Raw genomic sequence first — 19,043 nt, 5'->3', positions numbered from 1 at the left:
AAAGCATAATTAATGAATTCAGCACAAGTAACTGCTATAGTAAATTAGGAAATAGGGTGTAGAGCAGGGTTTCCCAAACCCAGTCCTCAGGGCTCCCTAACAGTGCAGGTTTTCCATATCTCCTTGCTGGAGCACAGGTGTTTTCATTACTGACTGATGCATTGTAACAGATCCACAGGTGGTCCTAATTATGTCACATGTGATCCAGAAAACCTGCACTGTTAGGGAGCCCTGAGGACTGGGTTTGGGAAACCCTGGTGTAGAGCATTCTGTACAAGGGTCATGTATGACGTTCAGAATGCTCAGAAAATGTTAATGACAAAATCACCTTTCAGACACAGCCAGGGTTATCCAAAATGAGTTTAGTTTATCTTAGACCATCGTAATCTAATGAATGCCTTGAGAGTGCAGCTGTGAAAACGGTCCCAGTAATAACCGACAACGATACAGGGTACCGCTATGGGATCAATGTGGCCCCATTGACAGTTACATACATTTACATTCCTATGATTATTTAGATGAGTTTGGATTTATATATTGTCACCAAGAAACATTTTCACTTTGACATGAAAGGAAATAAGTCCTTTGTGTGGATCCCAGAGGGGAGATCCAAGATGTAAGTGGGGTGGGGGTAGTGATTTGCCCCATCACAGCTCTGTCCCCCCGCCGTGATTCGTGGCATGGCACAGTGGGGACGGGGCCATGAGGATGCCATTCTTGGCATTTGGCGACATCACAGCTCCCGTCTGCCCTCTTCACTAGGGACGTGAGTGAGATGCGGAGGGTGGGCTGCTTCACCCAGAAGTCCGGGAGGACTCCTTGAAATTCGGGCATTCCAGGAGTCTCGGCAAGTATGAAATTAGCAAATCCTGCACCTGTCACCTGCGTGTAACAGAAGCAGCCATTGCATGGTGTTAACCAATATTTGAGGAACAGAACTTTGTGCCTCAAGCCTCATAAGAAATAAAATAGCTGTCCTGTCTGTGCGTAAGAGACGAGTACACTTTAAATGGCGCGGCCACTACCTATTGTGTTGTTTTCAGCATGATGTAGAATCAATCACATTGACTTGTAACATTGATTTTTTTTTTTCTGCCACTTCATTTTGCAATGTGGTCTTATACCGACTGATTTATAAATCACAGCTGGAACATAAGCCACACAAATATCATCAATACACACAGCTGAGACATGCAACACACACAGGACAATCTCAGCTAATAAGAAAAACTATCAATTGCCTATTGACGTGCAGCTGGTTATTCCCCCCTCCCCTCACTCTCGCTTTAACTGTAGTCACCTAACTAATTAATCATGTTCTAACGCCTAGGTCATATCAAGTGGTCGGGTAAATCCATCGCTGCAGAGTGACTCACAGCAGAAGCATCGAACACAGTCGACAATTAATTATTTCTAACTGAAATAAGAAAACTATTTGAATGGGGAGCAGGGGTGCATGTATTTTATACAATACTCCCAGTCAATAAATATTAATGTATGCCGCCTTAGAATAAGAATAGATGGTGAGAGTTGCATTTAATATAAAGAAAATGTAGGACTGTACTGTGCAGTGGGTGAATATAAAAAATAGGGACAATGATCTTCAGCAGGCGCGGGCTGGGAGAGGGATGGCCGGGGGGCACACAGGCGGCCGCATCATATTACAGGGGATGCGGCCGCGTCATTGATGACGCGGCTGCATCCCCTGTCATGTGATGCGGCCTCCTGTGCGCTGACGCGGCCGCATCTGATGACATCGCGGCCGCGGGGGGAGAAACTGTTTTTTGCATCCGGGGGGTGGCCGGCCTACCCCCCCGGCCCTAATAGGCGTCTATCCCAGCGGCCCGGGGGGGCGCTGCCCCCCTGCCCTCCGGGCCAGCCCGCCACTGATCTTTAGGGACAAATTTCATTCTTGATTGGGTATTAAGGAAACTGGATAACTATGATACACAATGGTGAATATGATGGAGCAGTGATCATAAACATATCAAGGTTAGGTGTTGCCTATAGCAACCAATCAGATTCTAGCTGTCATTTTGTAGAATGTACTAAATAAATGATAACTAGAATCTGATTGGTTGCTATAGGCAACATCTCCACTTTTTAAACCTCCAGTTAAATAAATATACCCCCAAGAGTCCAAGGAGAAGATTTATTAAACCTTCTAGAGAGGAAAAGTGGAGGTGTTGCCCTTAGCAACCAATCAGATTCTAGCTATAGTTTTCTAGAATGTACTAAATAAATGATAGCTTAAATCTGATTGGTTGCCATGGGCAACACCTCCACTTTTCAGAAAGTTTAGTAAATCTACTCCTTGGACTCTTCGTAGATATGTGATCGCTGCTCCAACATATTCACCATTGTGTATCATAGTTACCCAGTGTCCTTAATACCCAGTAAAGGTTTAGAAATGTGTCCCTGGAGATCATTGTCCCTACTTTTTATATTTCCCCACTGCACGATACAGTTCTACTTTTGCTGTATATTAGATGCCATCTATTCTTACTCTAGGGTCTCATACATTAATATTTATTGACGAGGAGTATTGTATAAAATACGCGCACTGCTGCTCTCCATTCAAATAGTTTTCTTATTTCAGTTAGAAATAATTAATTTGGCGACTGCGTTCGATGTTTCTGTATAGTTGTGCACACGACTATTTGAGTGCAGCGCTCAGGGATGTTACCTGAGTTATTTATAAGGCTCTGGAATAATCACTTTGCAGGGAGAGGCACTTACCTTTCACAGCTATTTATAAAACATTGAAAAGCTCTTCAGTAACAAAAGCCGCTGAATGTAGACAACATCCTTCTTCCCGAGCAGGGAAACGCGTTTTCCCCCTAGAGTGAAACTGAAATATCACAGCGTGTAAAGTAACAAAATCATTGAAAGCAGCGGTGTCGTCCTGGTCTGAGGAGGCAAACTTTTCACTCTACTCTTTAAATCATAGATTCAGGTCATTATAAATATTGTGTAATATCTTTCTCTATGATTATGTCATTTATAAAGGCTTTTTTTTGTGAAAGGAAGAGGGATATACACCAAGATCAATCTAAGACAGATATGATGTTCACAGAACACACAGAACCTAGATATATCCCAAGTAAAGAGCCTGAGGAAGCCTAAGAGCGCATCCTATGTGAGATAAATCTTTTCCTCTCTTTGTTTAGATGTGATGCTCACTTGGCACTACATGCCTCCAACCCACCTGATCTGCCCACCAACTTTCCTGCCAGCCATAGTGAAGCACTAGGGGTGGTTGGCAGTCTGTATAGAAGAGACACAGGGAAAGAGGCTGCTTCCTCTTCTGCCCCTGGCTCCCTTACTAAGGCCATATACACACCGATGATAAAATTCTGCATTTAAAATGTGTTTCTAACACCAGAGGTGCACATGTACATTTCTGTGTTTTATTCATGCGTTTATCTTGTGTTGCACTGCAGTTTATTTTCTTAAATGCCTCTCGATCCAATTTGGTGTGTCCGACGATGCGTAAACTGGTTAGAAGCAGGTCATCAGGCGTGCATACATAATAAATGGTAAAACAATGCACTGCAAACACCAGTGTTTCCGTACCGCTAAGCTGCCAATCATTTGTAATGTAATGGCTGCAGGATGAAGCACAGGTGATTGGTGTCACCCTAGGCTTCCTCCTGTAATTGATTCAGGGCAAAGGAGGTGTTCTTGGAAGGAGCAGTTCTGCAGGTGGCAAAACGGGAAGGGATGCTTCTGCCCTAAATGTGCAAATAAAATGTAAGTGGAACACTCTCTACCTTTTGCATCGCACTCTCTCTCAGTCACTGAAAACTCACTTTTTTTTAATGACGTGTGCCAACTAGCCCCTCGTACAGTCTTTACCAGTCTCTGGTTGCCATCCTGTTTAGTTTGGTTGCTTTGTGTGGCACACACTATACTGCAGCCTTAGTCTTGTCTTTCCTGGATGCTGCCACTTTAAACTTTATTCTGTGTTACCACCTCTACAGATGTTAGATCTGTGCTGGCAGGATGTGAACACTGCTTAGCCCAACCAAGATATGTACAGACAGCTTGGTTATGATGCTATAGGAGAAAAACAGATATTGTTTTATGCTACTGTTCAATATGCGGTGGCAATCCAGAGGCCAAAGAAGCACAGAGGCTATAAAATCCCATATGTTAAAAGGTCTTTATTTCCACCATAAGGCAGCAGAAGCATTAATAGTGTACTTTCAACCAGGGGAGATGAATATAAAATTTGGATCAAACTGACTTTTACACATAGTGGATCTGATTCATTAAGGAAAGTAAAGGGGAAAAAAAGAGTAACTTTGCACCTTGGCAAAACCATGTTGCATTGGAGGGTGAGGTAAATTTAAAATGTGATGCATATTTATATTTGGGGTAGGGCATGTCCTAGATCAATTTTAAATTCAGTGTACACATAAGCTATCAAGTATTTGTGTGCTGCATGAAAAAACTGTACTTAACTTATGTGTAAAACAAAAAAACTAATTTGCACCCCTCGCATTGTAACATGGTTTTGTCCAGGAGAAAACGTACTCATTTTTTGCCTGATAACTTATTCATATCCAGGAATGAGATGTGATTTTTGGAGAACAACAAATATTACTTCAGTGACAGTTATTACTTGACAATACCTCTTGCTGAGTTCTTTCAATATATGTTTGTTTACAGTCTTACTGAGATATGCATACAATAGTAATTTGTAACAGTACATGAAGGGCACTACACTCAATTCCTGTACAAAGTTAGACGACCACTGAGATTCATTACGACTTGAAGGACAAGCTAGTTTCTTAAATGTTGTCCTGGTGTCCTTGTAAGTAACACGGAGCCAGTTTTAAACCATAAAAAAAAATTTCCAGACTTTAATGTCCGATGTCGGTAAAAACTTCTACTTTATCCTGAAGCAAGTTGCGCGCCGCTATAATGTGACAAGTTCCATTTATATTACATTTTCTGGGAACAGATTTCTTCTTTCTCTAAAATCAGCTGGGACCTGTTAAAATGGATATTGTATATTGCAGTTTACTCTACAGAGATTATTCAGTTAATAAGAACCATGGACCTTCTCCTCTACACCGACACTCTATCAGGTATTTTACAGGGATTTTAATAGCAAGTCGACGTGGTCACAAGCATAGGGGAAGAAATTAGGATGCAGAAAGCACCCTTGAAAATAATGTCGGTTTATGCCATTTAGATTAGGCTCCCAAGTAAGCAGTTTGTTCACTTTGTTTCATTTAGTACAATAGAAAAGTTTACAATTCATGGCATTTGATGGAGTCTGTAGGTGCATTATTTCAACTCTTGACGTCTAATTCAATTGATCGCATTCTCTGTAATGACACTACCTACAGTGATAATATGTAAAGTGTAATTTGCAATAAAAAAAAAAAGAATATCTTCTTCTATCTTCTCCTTTTATCTTCCTATATTATAGAACAATTATTGGCCCACAATTTTCCGTACAGGAATATATATGGGTGGGTGAGGGTGAGGGGGCTAGGAAGGGAAGATGAAGATAATAACATAAGGGGCAAAGATAGTGCAGGGATGAGGGAAAACACAGTAAAAATAATAGGTAATAAAAATACTGTAAAAATATGACATGATAATAATATGCAATACAAAAATGTAAAGAAATGCTTTTAAAATATGCCAACACTGAAAGGGTTAAACTGTCAGAAAGGTTCATTGCCAGTGAAAGTCGTACTTGACTACTCTCCCGGAATTTCCGGGAGGCTCCTGAATTTCGGGGAGTCCGCACAGACTCCTGGAAGAGTAGGCATCCACCCGGATGGTTATGGGGGTGGAACATAACGGCGCAATCCCACCATTAAGCCACGCCCCTGCTATGCAATGCCGTGAATTTTGCAGTTTCATAGAAGGGGGCAGTTCCAAAATGACGCGATTGGCCCCCACCTTTTACCCCCCCGAGGCCTACTTTAAAAGGTTGGCATGTATGGTGAAAGTGACCTGATACACTTCAAGGGCCACATTTGGCCCCTCTAACCTTCAAATGGGACATTACCCTTAATCTCAGCAATAAGTCAAAATAATTAGTTTAAACAGATAAAGAGACACCTATCTGTAATAACATATCAGCAGGCATTTTATACAAGTGTTACAAGTTATAACACACAAATATGACAATAAAGCAGGAAGGAGCTGGCCTACACGCCTGGAATGTTCGGGAAACTCCAGAGTTTTGGGAAGTTTTCCTAAACCCCCAGGACAGCAGACCTTTCTCACGGATTCTATCCGATTTACTAGGGATGGGTGTCTCAATGACGCAATTTGCGAGACGGTAGAAGGTTTTCTATTACTGTGTTAGACAATGATAGAGAGTCAGCCCATTTGTCACTAATAAATAGACCCGTAAAGTAGAAAAGCTCCATGAGTGAAGCAGTCCTGATTATAGTGGGCTGTCCCCCAGTCATAGCCGCTGCGCACAGCAGAGCAGTGGTGAATGGGAGCCATACCGCTGCGCACAGCAGAGCAGTGGTGAATGGGAGCCATACCGCTGCGCACAGCAGAGCAGTGGTGAATGGGAGCCATAGCCGCTGCGCACAGCGGAGCAGTGGTGAATGGGAGCCATAGCCGCTGCGCAAAGCAGAGCAGTGGTGAATGGGAGCCATAGCCGCTGCGCACAGCAGAGCAGTGGTGAATGGGAGCCATAGCCGCTGCGCACAGCAGAGCAGTGGTGAATGGGAGCCATAGCCGCTGCGTACAGCAGAGCAGTGGTGAATGGGAGCCATAGCCGCTGCGCACAGCTGAGCAGTGGTGAATGGGAGCCATAGCCGCTGAGCACAGCAGAGCAGTGGTGAATGGGAGCCATAGCCGCTGCGCACAGCAGAGCAGTGGTGAATGGGAGCCATAGCCGCTGCGCACAGCAGAGCAGTGGTGAATGGGAGCCATAGCCGCTGCGCACAGCAGAGCAGTGGTGAATGGGAGCCATAGCCGCTGCGCACAGCAGAGCAGTGGTTAATGGGAGCCATAGCCGCTGCGCACAGCAGAGCAGTGGTGAATGGGAGCCATAGCCGCTGCGCACAGCAGAGCAGTGGTGAATGGGAGCCATAGCCGCTGCGCACAGCAGAGCAGTGGTGAATGGGAGCCATAGCCGCTGCGCACAGCAGAGCAGTGGTGAATGGGAGCCATAGCCGCTGCGCACAGCAGAGCAGTGGTTAATGGGAGCCATAGCCGCTGCGCACAGCAGAGCAGTGGTGAATGGGAGCCATAGCCGCTGCGCACAGCAGAGCAGTGGTGAATGGGAGCCATAGCCGCTGCGCACAGCAGAGCAGTGGTTAATGGGAGCCATAGCCGCTGCGCACAGCAGAGCAGTGGTGAATGGGAGCCATAGCCGCTGCGCACAGCAGAGCAGTGGTGAATGGGAGCCATAGCCGCTGCGCACAGCAGAGCAGTGGTGAATGGGAGCCATAGACGCTGCGCACAGCAGAGCAGTGGTGAATGGGAGCCATAGCCGCTGAGCACAGCAGAGCAGTGGTGAATGGGAGCCATAGCCGCTGCACACAGCAGAGCAGTGGTGAATGGGAGCCATACCGCTGCACACAGCAGAGCAGTGGTGAATGGGAGCCATAGCCGCTGAGCACAGCAGAGTAGTGGTGAATGGGAGCCATAGCCGCTGCGCACAGCAGAGCAGTGGTGAATGGGAGCCATAGCCGCTGAGCACAGCAGAGGAGTGGTGAAGGGGAGCCATAGCCGCTGCGCACAGCAGAGCAGTGGTGAATGGGAGCCATAGCCGCTGCGCACAGCAGAGCAGTGGTGAATGGGAGCCATAGCCGCTGCGCACAGCAGAGCAGTGGTGAATGGGAGCCATAGCCGCTGCGCACAGCAGAGTAGTGGTGAATGGGAGCCATACCGCTGCGCACAGCAGAGTAGTGGTGAATGGGAGCCATAGCCGCTGCGCACAGCAGAGCAGTGGTGAATGGGAGCCATAGCCGCTGAGCACAGCAGAGCAGTGGTGAATGGGAGCCATACCGCTGCGCACAGCAGACCAGTGGTGAATGGGAGCCATACCGCTGCGCACAGCAGAGCAGTGGTGAATGGGAGCCATAGCCGCTGCGTACAGCAGAGCAGTGGTGAATGGGAGCCATAGCCGCTGCGTACAGCAGAGTAGTGGTGAATGGGAGCCATACCGCTGCGCACAGCAGAGCAGTGGTGAATGGGAGCCATAGCCGCTGCGTACAGCAGAGCAGTGGTGAATGGGAGCCATAGCCGCTGCGTACAGTAGAGTAGTGGTGAATGGGAGCCATAGCCGCTGCGCACAGCAGAGTAGTGGTGAATGGGAGCCATACCGCTGCGCACAGCAGAGTAGTGGTGAATGGGAGCCATAGCCGCTGCGCACAGCAGAGTAGTGGTGAATGGGAGCCATAGCCGCTGCGCACAGCAGAGTAGTGGTGAATGGGAGCCATAGCCGCTGCGCACAGCAGAGCAGTGGTGAATGGGAGCCATAGCCGCTGCGCACAGCAGAGTAGTGGTGAATGGGAGCCACGTAAAACAGTAAAATGTACACTACTGGGGAAAGTGTTTCCTATACAAAATAACTATACAATGCCCCCTTTATCTTAGTTACTTACTAGTCATATATAAATAAAGAACAGTAGATTCCCTTAGTCAAATGTATTAGAGCAATGCAATTAGTTTCCATCAGATACACGCTACACTGTTATATCTGTTCTGCTGAGAAGAGAACAACAGCATCCGCTCTACACACACATCAAGCTGCCACCGCTCTGAATATCCGCTCTACACACACATCAAGCTGCCACCGCTCTGAATACAATGATTACTGATTGGTCATCCCCAATGCAGTCTCTACAGGTGTGTGCAGATGATTATGATTAGGAGATGGCACAATCAGTGCTTGGAAGAGAACCTCAATGTTTATGGCTGATCTTTTAGTCAATGGGAAACACAGTAAAACAAGGTCATTTATATTACAGTCGGCAGGTTTTCTTAAGGACAATAAACATTATCTCCCTATTTCATATTTGGCATTTTATGCTATTTAATATACTGCCCTACTACTTTCTAGGGATTATCCTTAATTTGTTTCTGACAATGTCCCTATTTTATATTAATGACCACTTGAATTACCCCCCTCTTCCTCTATACTACAGGCAATTCTCTGTACAGTACAGTTTCTCTAGTTCTGTTTACTATGTGTAATTCCTGGTTTCTATTACTTCTTTGCACAGTACTACTGATCTCTTCCTGTCTGCTGCTTACTTAGTAGACCGGTTCTGTCGGACCGGGCCCTCAAATCCGGATTATCTCAAATAAATCAGGATGCTTGGGAGGTGACTACATCATCAGTGTTCTACAATGATATCTACAGCCAGTGCCCATATTATATACATATATACTACAGCCAGAGGTTATATATAACAGGAACACTACCTATGCCAATATACCAGACATTACACATAGATGAGTACATCACCAGTGCCCATATTATATACATATATACTACCAGCCAGAGGTTATATATAACATGAACACTACCTATGCCAATATACCAGACATTACACATAGATGAGTACATCACCAGTGCCCATACATACATATATACTACAGCCAGAGGCTTTACATAACACGAACACTACCTATGGCAATATACCAAACATTACACATAGATGAGTACATCACCAGTGCCCATATTATATACATATATACTACAGCCAGAGGCTATATATAACAGGAACACTACCTATGGCAATATACCAGACATTACACATAGATGAGTACATCACCAGTGCCCATACATACATATATACTACAGCCAGAGGCTTTACATAACATGAACACTACCTATGCCAATATACCAGACATTACACATAGATGAGTACATCACCAGTGCCCATATTACATACATATATACTACAGCCAGAGGCTATATATAACATCAACACTACCTATGCCAATATACCAGACATTACACATAGATGAGTACATCACCAGTGCCCATACATACATATATACTACAGCCAGAGGCTTTACATAACACGAACACTACCTATGCCAATATACCAAACATTACACATAGATGAGTACATCACCAGTGCCCATACATACAATTTACCAACATTCCCTATATGATAATTCATTTTGGTGCTTTGTTTTGGGATGTTTATTACTATGCTAAGAAAGATTACAGGTGTCTAGGGAACTCCATATTAATTTAATTAATTTAATTTGCAGTGTTTTGATTCGAAGAGTTTAATTATGGCGATGGTATGAATTTATGAATTTGGGGAGATTCAATATTAAATGCCTGGATCAAACATATATCTGTATAGTTTTACCTTAATTTGGAGAATTTTAATCTGTGTGTTTTTGAACAAGTACTAATACGGAAGTTTGGGAAGACTCCCCAAAATTCGTGAGACACCGGGAATTCCGTGAGATTAGGAAAGTAAGCAAGTTAATAGCACTAACAATTGCCTAGGGCCCCATGGTTCTAAGGGGCTCAGCAGCAACCCCCGCCTTATCCTCAGGGCCGCCAAGAGAAATTTCGGGCCCTTTATAGTAACTTCTTGGGGCCCATTCCATTTCAGGAATGGGTGTGGCCTCACAAGGTGGTGGCTCCACCCACTATATAGACAGGCCCAGGCCCGGCTACTTTGAATTTCCAGAGTGCTGACAGTGCCCCCTAGTGATAGAAGAAGACATGACAAACTCAGCCTGATTGCTACTAATCGAATAGAAAGGTGACCTTCTTAAAACAAATAATGTTGATTATAAAACTTACTTTCTGTTATTAACATGCTGTCATGTGTATAAATATATAGTTGTGTGTCGGAGACAGGCTTCATGAGAAAAAAAGGCAGCATATTTGGAAAGCTGTACAAGGCCACTATATATGTTTATGTCCTTTTGAATATAATCAGTGTATCCCATAATCCTCCACTGTGTTCTGTTCCTGTTTGACTCTCTCTTCTTTATCGGTAAAATGAATGAAAATAAATAGTTTGCATTCCGCAGCTTCCACAAAAAGATTAATCAAATGAAACCACTGGCCATTATTGTTATTAATTATGATTACCCCTTCCGATGCAAGGTGCAATAAAATAAGTGCCGTTCATCATCCTACAGAAAAAATACAGCGTTCATCTCTCATCAACCTGGAGCTGAGATTAAAAATCTCCTGATATTATCTAAGTAATTAAATTTAAAAAAAAGAAAAAAACAGAGGCAGCGAAGTTTGAGAGGGAGGATTAATGGGAAGGGGGCTGGTGGATCATTGTCTCTGCTTGAACGCTCAGTCACATACACACAGTCTCTGCCCAGATCTCTGCCTGACACACATTTATCATTCCCAGTGTACGGCTGATTAATTCAATATTTAAATCAGATGTCTGTATGAAATTATAAATATGTATCGCCTGCTCTACTGATGCCTATTTGTGAGTCGGCTCATTCTCTTTTTACTGTCCTTTTAAGTAGTATTATTTACAGTAGGGGATACATTATCCCATATAAGTATGTTATATGTTACCTGTGCAGTGAAGTGATGACATTAGAACTCACCGATTATACAGATATTATTTACAGGGGTTTATAAACATCCCTTGTGCATTATAATAACTAAATACTCAATGTCATCAGGTTCAGACTGCCCCTGTAGATCCTAAATCCGCTGGTGGGATCGGACTGCAAATTATTTTTGTGGCTGTCTTTGCACTTTAGCCTTATGTCATTTGTTGTCAGGACTTGCCATTGATGCTCAGCATGGACATAAAAATGGCCATGCTGGTCCTATTATCATCCTGCATTTACCTACAAGACATTGAAAACTTAAATGTATTGTGTAACATGCAGGACAACAATGCATCTGAGAACTTCATAGAACTCGCAGTGTTCCGTTCAGAATGCAGATTTCGCTGGACTCAATGTCATTACACTATATTTTAATGTACGTAACCCTGCTGTCTTGTCTGAAATGACCCATTCTGGTAAACTAATGCATCTCTACAACACTAAATGGATTTTTTTGTTGCTATATATTTATAGTAACAGCTCACTATGTGCCAACAGCAGATTGGATATTGCAGTTGTGAACACAGTTTAACATCACAAATCTGTCTTCCACATTAAGAATTGTTCATGGTGTAAAGGGAGAGACACGTTTTGTAAACGGTGCAGGACATTAAATCTAACCAGCTGCCCTATGTCAGCTGTATAGATGAATTTGGCCAATACAGATTTGAGTTGTGTCAATCTTCCAGCTAAAGATGTCCTCAGATATGATTTTCTCTCGCAATGCGATTGTATTAGATGAGATTTTACAACTTTCACTATATGTACAGCACAGAAAAGATCCTAATTAAAAAGAATGTTCAGAAATAAGACAGTCCAAGCTTTGATCGCCAATTACTATAAAATTACTGTATTACTATCAAAGGAATCTTTATTACGCACATCCTCACTACATCAAATGTATAAGATTTAGATCATTTCTGTGTCTAAAGATTGATTGTGACAATCTTTTGATTAAAATCCATAGATTTGGGAACTTAGAAGCCGGTCACTCACAGTCCTGTCTAGATCAGTGGGAAACCTGTGGGTGGTTGGATGCTGTGGAACCAGAAGTCCCACCATGCCCTGCCAGCTTATGATCCAATATCGTGCCTGGGGCACTCAAAATATCTTCAATGCCAGCTGGCGACCCTATCGGATATGGAAATGTGACCAGTAGTTGACCTGTGCGGTCATGTTCTGGGAGCACCAAGAGGCTGTAGTGTACCCACAAGTGATCTGTCTGCATGACACAAGCACCTAATCTTCACCTCTCATACGGTTTAACCATCTAATTGTGTTGCCACATTGAACAATGTTCCGGTCGCTGGACTCTTAGACCAAACAGCCCTTATTTAGGCACCTTAAGCCTCGTCTAGATCTAAGACCTTGGTGCACTTTTAGTGAACTAAAGTGTTCTGTACAATTGGTTAATATAAAAAATAGGGACATTTTCAGGGACAGTTTTTAAAACTTGAGCACGTCCCTCAAATTATTCAATTTACTTTTAGGAACCCAAGCTAAACAAATGGTTTTAGAAATATATACAATGGCCTGATGTAGTGTTTGGGATAACTATGGGTACATATATATCTGACAACATAAAAAGTGACGCCAGAATAGCAAGGCTTTAAACACAGTGTGCTGTCTCTGGTGGTCAAGTGCCAGATACGTGGTGCTGTCTGGCCCGTCTAGGTGTTCAATGCCCATGCACAATGTGGTCTGCATGAAAGGTCTACTGCGCATGCGCGATACTGATTCTTTGCCGCGTATGATTGTTGTAGTGCTGCGCAGATATCTTAATCTGCTGATATCTGTTATAATCTAATAGGCATCTGCCAATAGATACATTATATATATATTATATATATATATATATATATATATATATATATATATACACACATACACATACACACATACATACACACATACACACATACACACACACACACACACACACAGATACATATATTTATTATTACAATATTTTTCACATCCAGCCCCATGGAGTAAATAAACTGCCCCCCCCTCCCCCCCCCCCCCCCCCCCAAGGCCATTTATTCCTAGTCTGCCTGATTTGCCTCTGGCTCACCATATCTCCTGGCTATACTCCACAGATACTGCACCCAGTCTGACAATGACAAGTTTGCTCCATTGAACCCTTGTATTATTCTCATAAAGACCGACATTGGTTGAAACATAGAGGTCGCCATTGGTTTAATGCTGGTGGCCAAACATTAACACACACTGCAAAATAAATGTAACTTAACAAAAGTTGCTACTTTCAAACCATTTTGTATCCTTAAGTAACTGAAGTTACTTTATTATTCTGTAGTTTCATTTTCATCATGAGCATATTTTGCAGAACAGGCCTGCTACAGATACACATTAACATCCATTTGAGAAAAACAATAGATGCAGGTATAATTAGGGATATAATAGTAGAAAAGTAATTTCACAGAGTGAATAAAGAAAGATGCTGCATTCTGTAGTGCAAGAACAAAACTCAAGACAAAGTTAAGAAATAAAAATGTTCAGCATTAAACTATACAACTAACTTGCCTTCGACAAAGCTAATAAGAGGAACATAAAACCATCATTTATTTATATAGCGCCAGCAAATTCCGTAGCGCTTCACAATTGGGAACAAACATTGATAAAACAATACTAGGTAATACATACAGACAGAGAGGTAAGAGAACCCTGCTCGCAAGCTTACAATCTACGGGTAACTCTGCTCTTAATTGTTCTCTCAGGTGTTGTAGAACACTAAACCTGAGAGGACACTAAAGATTCTATTTAACATGTTTCACCATAGACAGCAAAATCACCATGTCCATACATAGAAAGAAAAAGCGGTCTTGTACACAAACCCTGTTCAAAGCTAAGAACAGTGGTCACAGATTTTTCTGTTTACTTCCCCTTAAATGATCTCATCAATGCATCTAGATCTATACCAACTGTTACAGTGATCCCAGTGGCCTAGTACGCAATAGAACGGTCCCAGTGGCCTAGTACGCAATACAACGGCCCCAGTGGCCTAGTACGCAATAGAACGGCCCCAGTGGCCTAGTGCGCAATACAACGGATCCAGTGGCCTAGTACACAGTACAACGGTCCCAGTGGCCTAGTGCGCAATACAACGGATCCAGTGGCCTAGTACACAGTACAACGGTCCCAGTGGCCTAGTATACAGTACAACGGTCCCAGTGGCCTAGTACACAGTACAACGGTCCCAGTGGCCTAGTACACAGTACAAAGGTCCCAGTGGCCTAGTACACAGTACAACGGTCCCAGTGGCCTAGTACACAGTACAACGGTCCCAGTGGCCTAGTACACAGTACAACGGTCCCAGTGGCCTAGTACACAGTACAACGGTCCCAGTGGCCTAGTACACAGTACAACGGACCCAGTGGCCTAGTACACAGTACAACGGACCCAGTGGCCTAGTATACAGTACAACGGACCCAGTGGCCTAGTACACAGTACAACGGACCCAGTGGCCTAGTATACAGTACAACGGACCCAGTGGCCTAGTACACAGTACAACGGTCCCAGTGGCCTAGTATACAATATACAACGGTCCCAGTGGCCTAGTATACTATATACAACGGTCCCAGTGGCCTAGTATACTATATACAACTGTCCCAGTGGCCTAGTATACAGTACAACGGTCCCAGTGGCCTAGTATATTATATACAAGGGTCCCAGTGGCCTAGTATACTATATACAACGGTCCCAGTGGCCTAGTATACTATATACAACGGTCCCAGTGGCCTAGTATACAATACAACAGTCCCAGTGGCCTAGTACACAATGCAATGGTCCAAGTGGCCTAGTACACAATACAACGGTCCCAGTGGCCTAGTATGCAATACAACAGTCCCAGTGGCCTAATATACAACACAATCAACCTAGCGGAATATGGTGGGTCTGAAAACACAAATGTGTGGTATGACATTACAGTGGGCATGGCAGCTTCAGAGGGTACAAAAATATGATAAAGAGCCGGCAAAGGGAAGCAGTCACAAGCAATTTATCTCTGTGCACAGCAAAAGAATATAAAATGAGGTCTATTATATGCAGTCACATGTATTAGACACATTTAAGCAAAAAAAATGTTTTTGAAGGATAGAGTTGTTACCAACCACAGCAATTGCAGATGGACAGCATATCTCATAACGTACAATGTAACCGTTTGTCTGCGTAGCTCACTAATAGACGCCCGCTGGAAACTACCTATCTACAGAAGTTCTGCTAGGTCATTTGCAGGATTGGAGGTGCACAATGGAAGGCGTACAGGTAAAGATGATGTTTAAAAGGTTCTGTTTCCAATCCCTTTAGGACCGCAGCCTTCATTAATAATAACATTCATATGTTATTCCTAAAATACCTTGTTTAAAGATCATTTGTGTCTTAATGAAGTCGTTAGTGTAAGAGACTTTACATTACATTGGGACTTTATTGTGTCAAGGGGCAAAGGTCCAGCCTCCAGTGTTTTGGGTAGGAGAGGCTCTCCAAATAGGAACATCCCTAAATGTGTAATTTGTGCTTCTTGAAGCTCATTTTAAATATGTATCCTGCACTTAGATCACAATTAGAGTGAGGATTGCCCATCTACAAATTCTAGATCCAAGCAATCGTCACCATCCTGACATACCAAGCGATCTGCAAACCCAGCTAAATGGTCATATTCGCTCATAAATAAATGCATGGCATGACAAAGCATTCTGTGTGCCATGGGAAAGCTTTACACGCATATAAGCTGCAGAGCGTCTTAAATTTAACATAACAGTTTTAGTGCTTTAGTAAGGAATAAAATACACCTAAAACGATATGAGGTGTTCCTTAAACTATTATAGACATGAGGAAGTGCACTGTGGGTGGTACTATGTACATTTACATTATATCTGGGCATCAATTTCTAACCAATGCACATAATTTCCCAAGAACTTAATAAAGCTAAATCCCAACAGTCTTACAATAGATAAATAAACCAAACTTGTCACAAAAGTAAATCACAGGTATTGTAGAGATAACATTGATCACTGTACAATGAATAGGCTGGAAAATATTCCATAGTGCATTTTTATTTAAATATCTGGTAGGCCGACAGCCCGGAAAACAACAGTTAATACCATAAGAACCAACAAACCATAAGGTTCAGCAATAAACACTGGGACTGACACACATTTGCCAACATTCTGAATTGGAATCATAGGAGACATTTGACCACGCCCACATCCCAGACCTGACTAAACCACAACCGATACATTTCAGATGAGACCACACCTATTTTTCAGTAGGCCATGACTTTCTAAGGTGCCAGAAATTATGACAGGTGCCGGTGAAAAGTTGCTGTTACCCATAGCAACTAATCAGACTTTGCCAACAACTATATTCTAAAACTGACAAACAGGTTGCTATGGGCAACACCACCTTATCTATGGTGTTACCTGTGGAACGGTTTTCACAAATGACTTTTATAACGTCTGTTGGAATTTGAAAGCACAGATTGCAATAAGCTCACAAGAGCATCAATACAGACATAGCATACTGGCTTCTAAGAGACATTGGTGCATTACATGTACGACATCTTGAAGTGTTTCCCTGGACACTTTCTAATAATTGACATTTAATTCTGTTCCAGTTTTATTGTTCAACAGTAAATTGCAAACACTCATCACCTACAGACATTGTGGGCTGAATCAATTTTCAACCAATCAATTCATTAGGAACCTGCGACATCAAAGTGCCTCAGTGATGTCATTTGTTCCTAGCGAATGACCGTCTGCACTGTGTGTACACTTTAAAAAAAACAAACAAAAAACATATGAATGTCCACCAGGTTTACAAGTCACCTTGGGCAAAGGGTTGTCTTGCCCAATTAGATCAGCAACCAATCGGATTGTACATGTCCTTTTTCATGTACGGTTTTAAAATGAAAGGACGAGTCTGAGGTTTTGTTTTTTTTGTGGGGGGGGGCCTCAAGCGTTTGAATTATGGAAAAATAAGCATCATAAGTTAAAGATTTTGGGTAACAAAAAGGCGACAGTCATTGGAAAATCATTCTACATGGATTACTTAGCTATGTTGTATGGTTAATGCTCTTCACGGATATCTGTGGAGCACTTTTTCATATCACACAATTGTTGGAAAATCAGCCTTGCAGCCCACTTGACATTGCAATGAACCAGTGAAAGTGAGTTAATATCAAGCAACAATATTGTAGGTAGAGTTTCATTTTAATCAAGTCCTTGACTATAATAATATTGACTGAGATGAGATGCAATGAATGGAAAACTGCTACAATATTGAGCCACTGAGTGCGTCATCTTTACATACCTGATAAAATGCAATAAGTTCTCTGTCAAGAGCTCTCGACACCAATACATCCCCCGTATTTTCATTTATTCTGAATAAGCCTTTGGGTTCCTCATCCACACCCTTTCCAAACAGGCGCAACTTTGATCCCGGCACCCTGTCACTCACCACAACCTGGAAGAGAAAATTAGGCAGTCAACTTTAATGATTACGTCACAAGCCTCTAATACAACTTACGTGCGCACAGTAAGAAATATCGACACCCAACAAAAATAACAGACATTATATAACATAGGGCTGATTTAGACTTTAAACCACCTACGGAGTGCAAAATTTGCATATGGAAAAACCATTTTGTCCAGCACAGTAACACTGCAATTGTTGTGGCACACTTAAGCTGGGTCTGCACACCTATGTAATTATTGTGCAGCGCACACGATCCAAGACCGTTTCTTCAGATATTCCGATATAAGAGTGTGTAGTGTCCAATGATCATGTTCCTAAAAATCACAATCCACTATGGAACCATGTCGGGCAAATATGGAAGTGTGTATGCCCTCACCACCAGCAGCCTAGGCAGATATCTGTAGCGTGTACAGAGTCAGGATCTTTCAGCAGATGGTTATGAGAGATGAAGATCACAGATGTACGCATTAATGGGCATCTGGACTTTCAATCGTTTGTGAAATCGTTACAGAAATTGCATCTGAAGTAAGATTACATAGGTGTGTACCTGGCTTTAAAAACAAATAGCACAATCAAGGTACCATGCCACCAGCGTTTGATTTTGCAGTGGGTCTAAACAGGGCCGGATTTACCACTATGCAACCTAGGCACTTGCCTAGGGCCCAGCGGTCCCCAGAGGGCCCTCCCAGGGCTGGCGGTGAGACCAATCTTTAAAAATGGGCCGCTACTTATGGGACAGTGCTATGTGCTTGCCCCCCCCTGGGCTAAAGTCTGCCAGCCAGGCCCTGAATAAGACTATATGTTATGCTAAAAACTATAGTGCTATGGATTTTTTCAGCGAGGGGGCCCCAAACCAGTATCTTGCCTAGGGCCCCATGAGGTCTACATCCGGCTCTGGGTCTAAAAGAAACTCGCTTCATCTGTGCTAGATTTACAGTTCTTTCATTCGGTATAAAACAGACTGAAAATAATTCATTTTGTGCAGCTTG

General features: G+C 43.0%; 1 protein-coding gene across 3 annotated transcripts in view; it reads right to left on the bottom strand.

Annotated features, from left to right (window-relative positions):
• Nucleotides 1–19,043, bottom strand: part of CDH13 (cadherin 13) — a 651,169-nt gene that overhangs the window by 215,254 nt on the left and 416,872 nt on the right. For all 3 annotated transcript variants that reach the window (XM_075189159.1, XM_075189158.1, XM_075189161.1), the window contains one exon: nucleotides 17,890–18,042. In XM_075189159.1, the coding sequence (XP_075045260.1) occupies nucleotides 17,890–18,042 (153 nt within the window). The remainder of the gene's footprint in view (nucleotides 1–17,889; nucleotides 18,043–19,043) is intronic.

This window comes from Mixophyes fleayi, chromosome 10, assembly GCF_038048845.1.
Source record: "Mixophyes fleayi isolate aMixFle1 chromosome 10, aMixFle1.hap1, whole genome shotgun sequence".
NCBI classification, from domain to species: Eukaryota; Metazoa; Chordata; class Amphibia; order Anura; family Limnodynastidae; genus Mixophyes; species Mixophyes fleayi.
The sequence above is the reverse complement of the archived record's forward strand: the minus strand, read 5'-3'. Positions and strand labels throughout refer to the sequence as shown.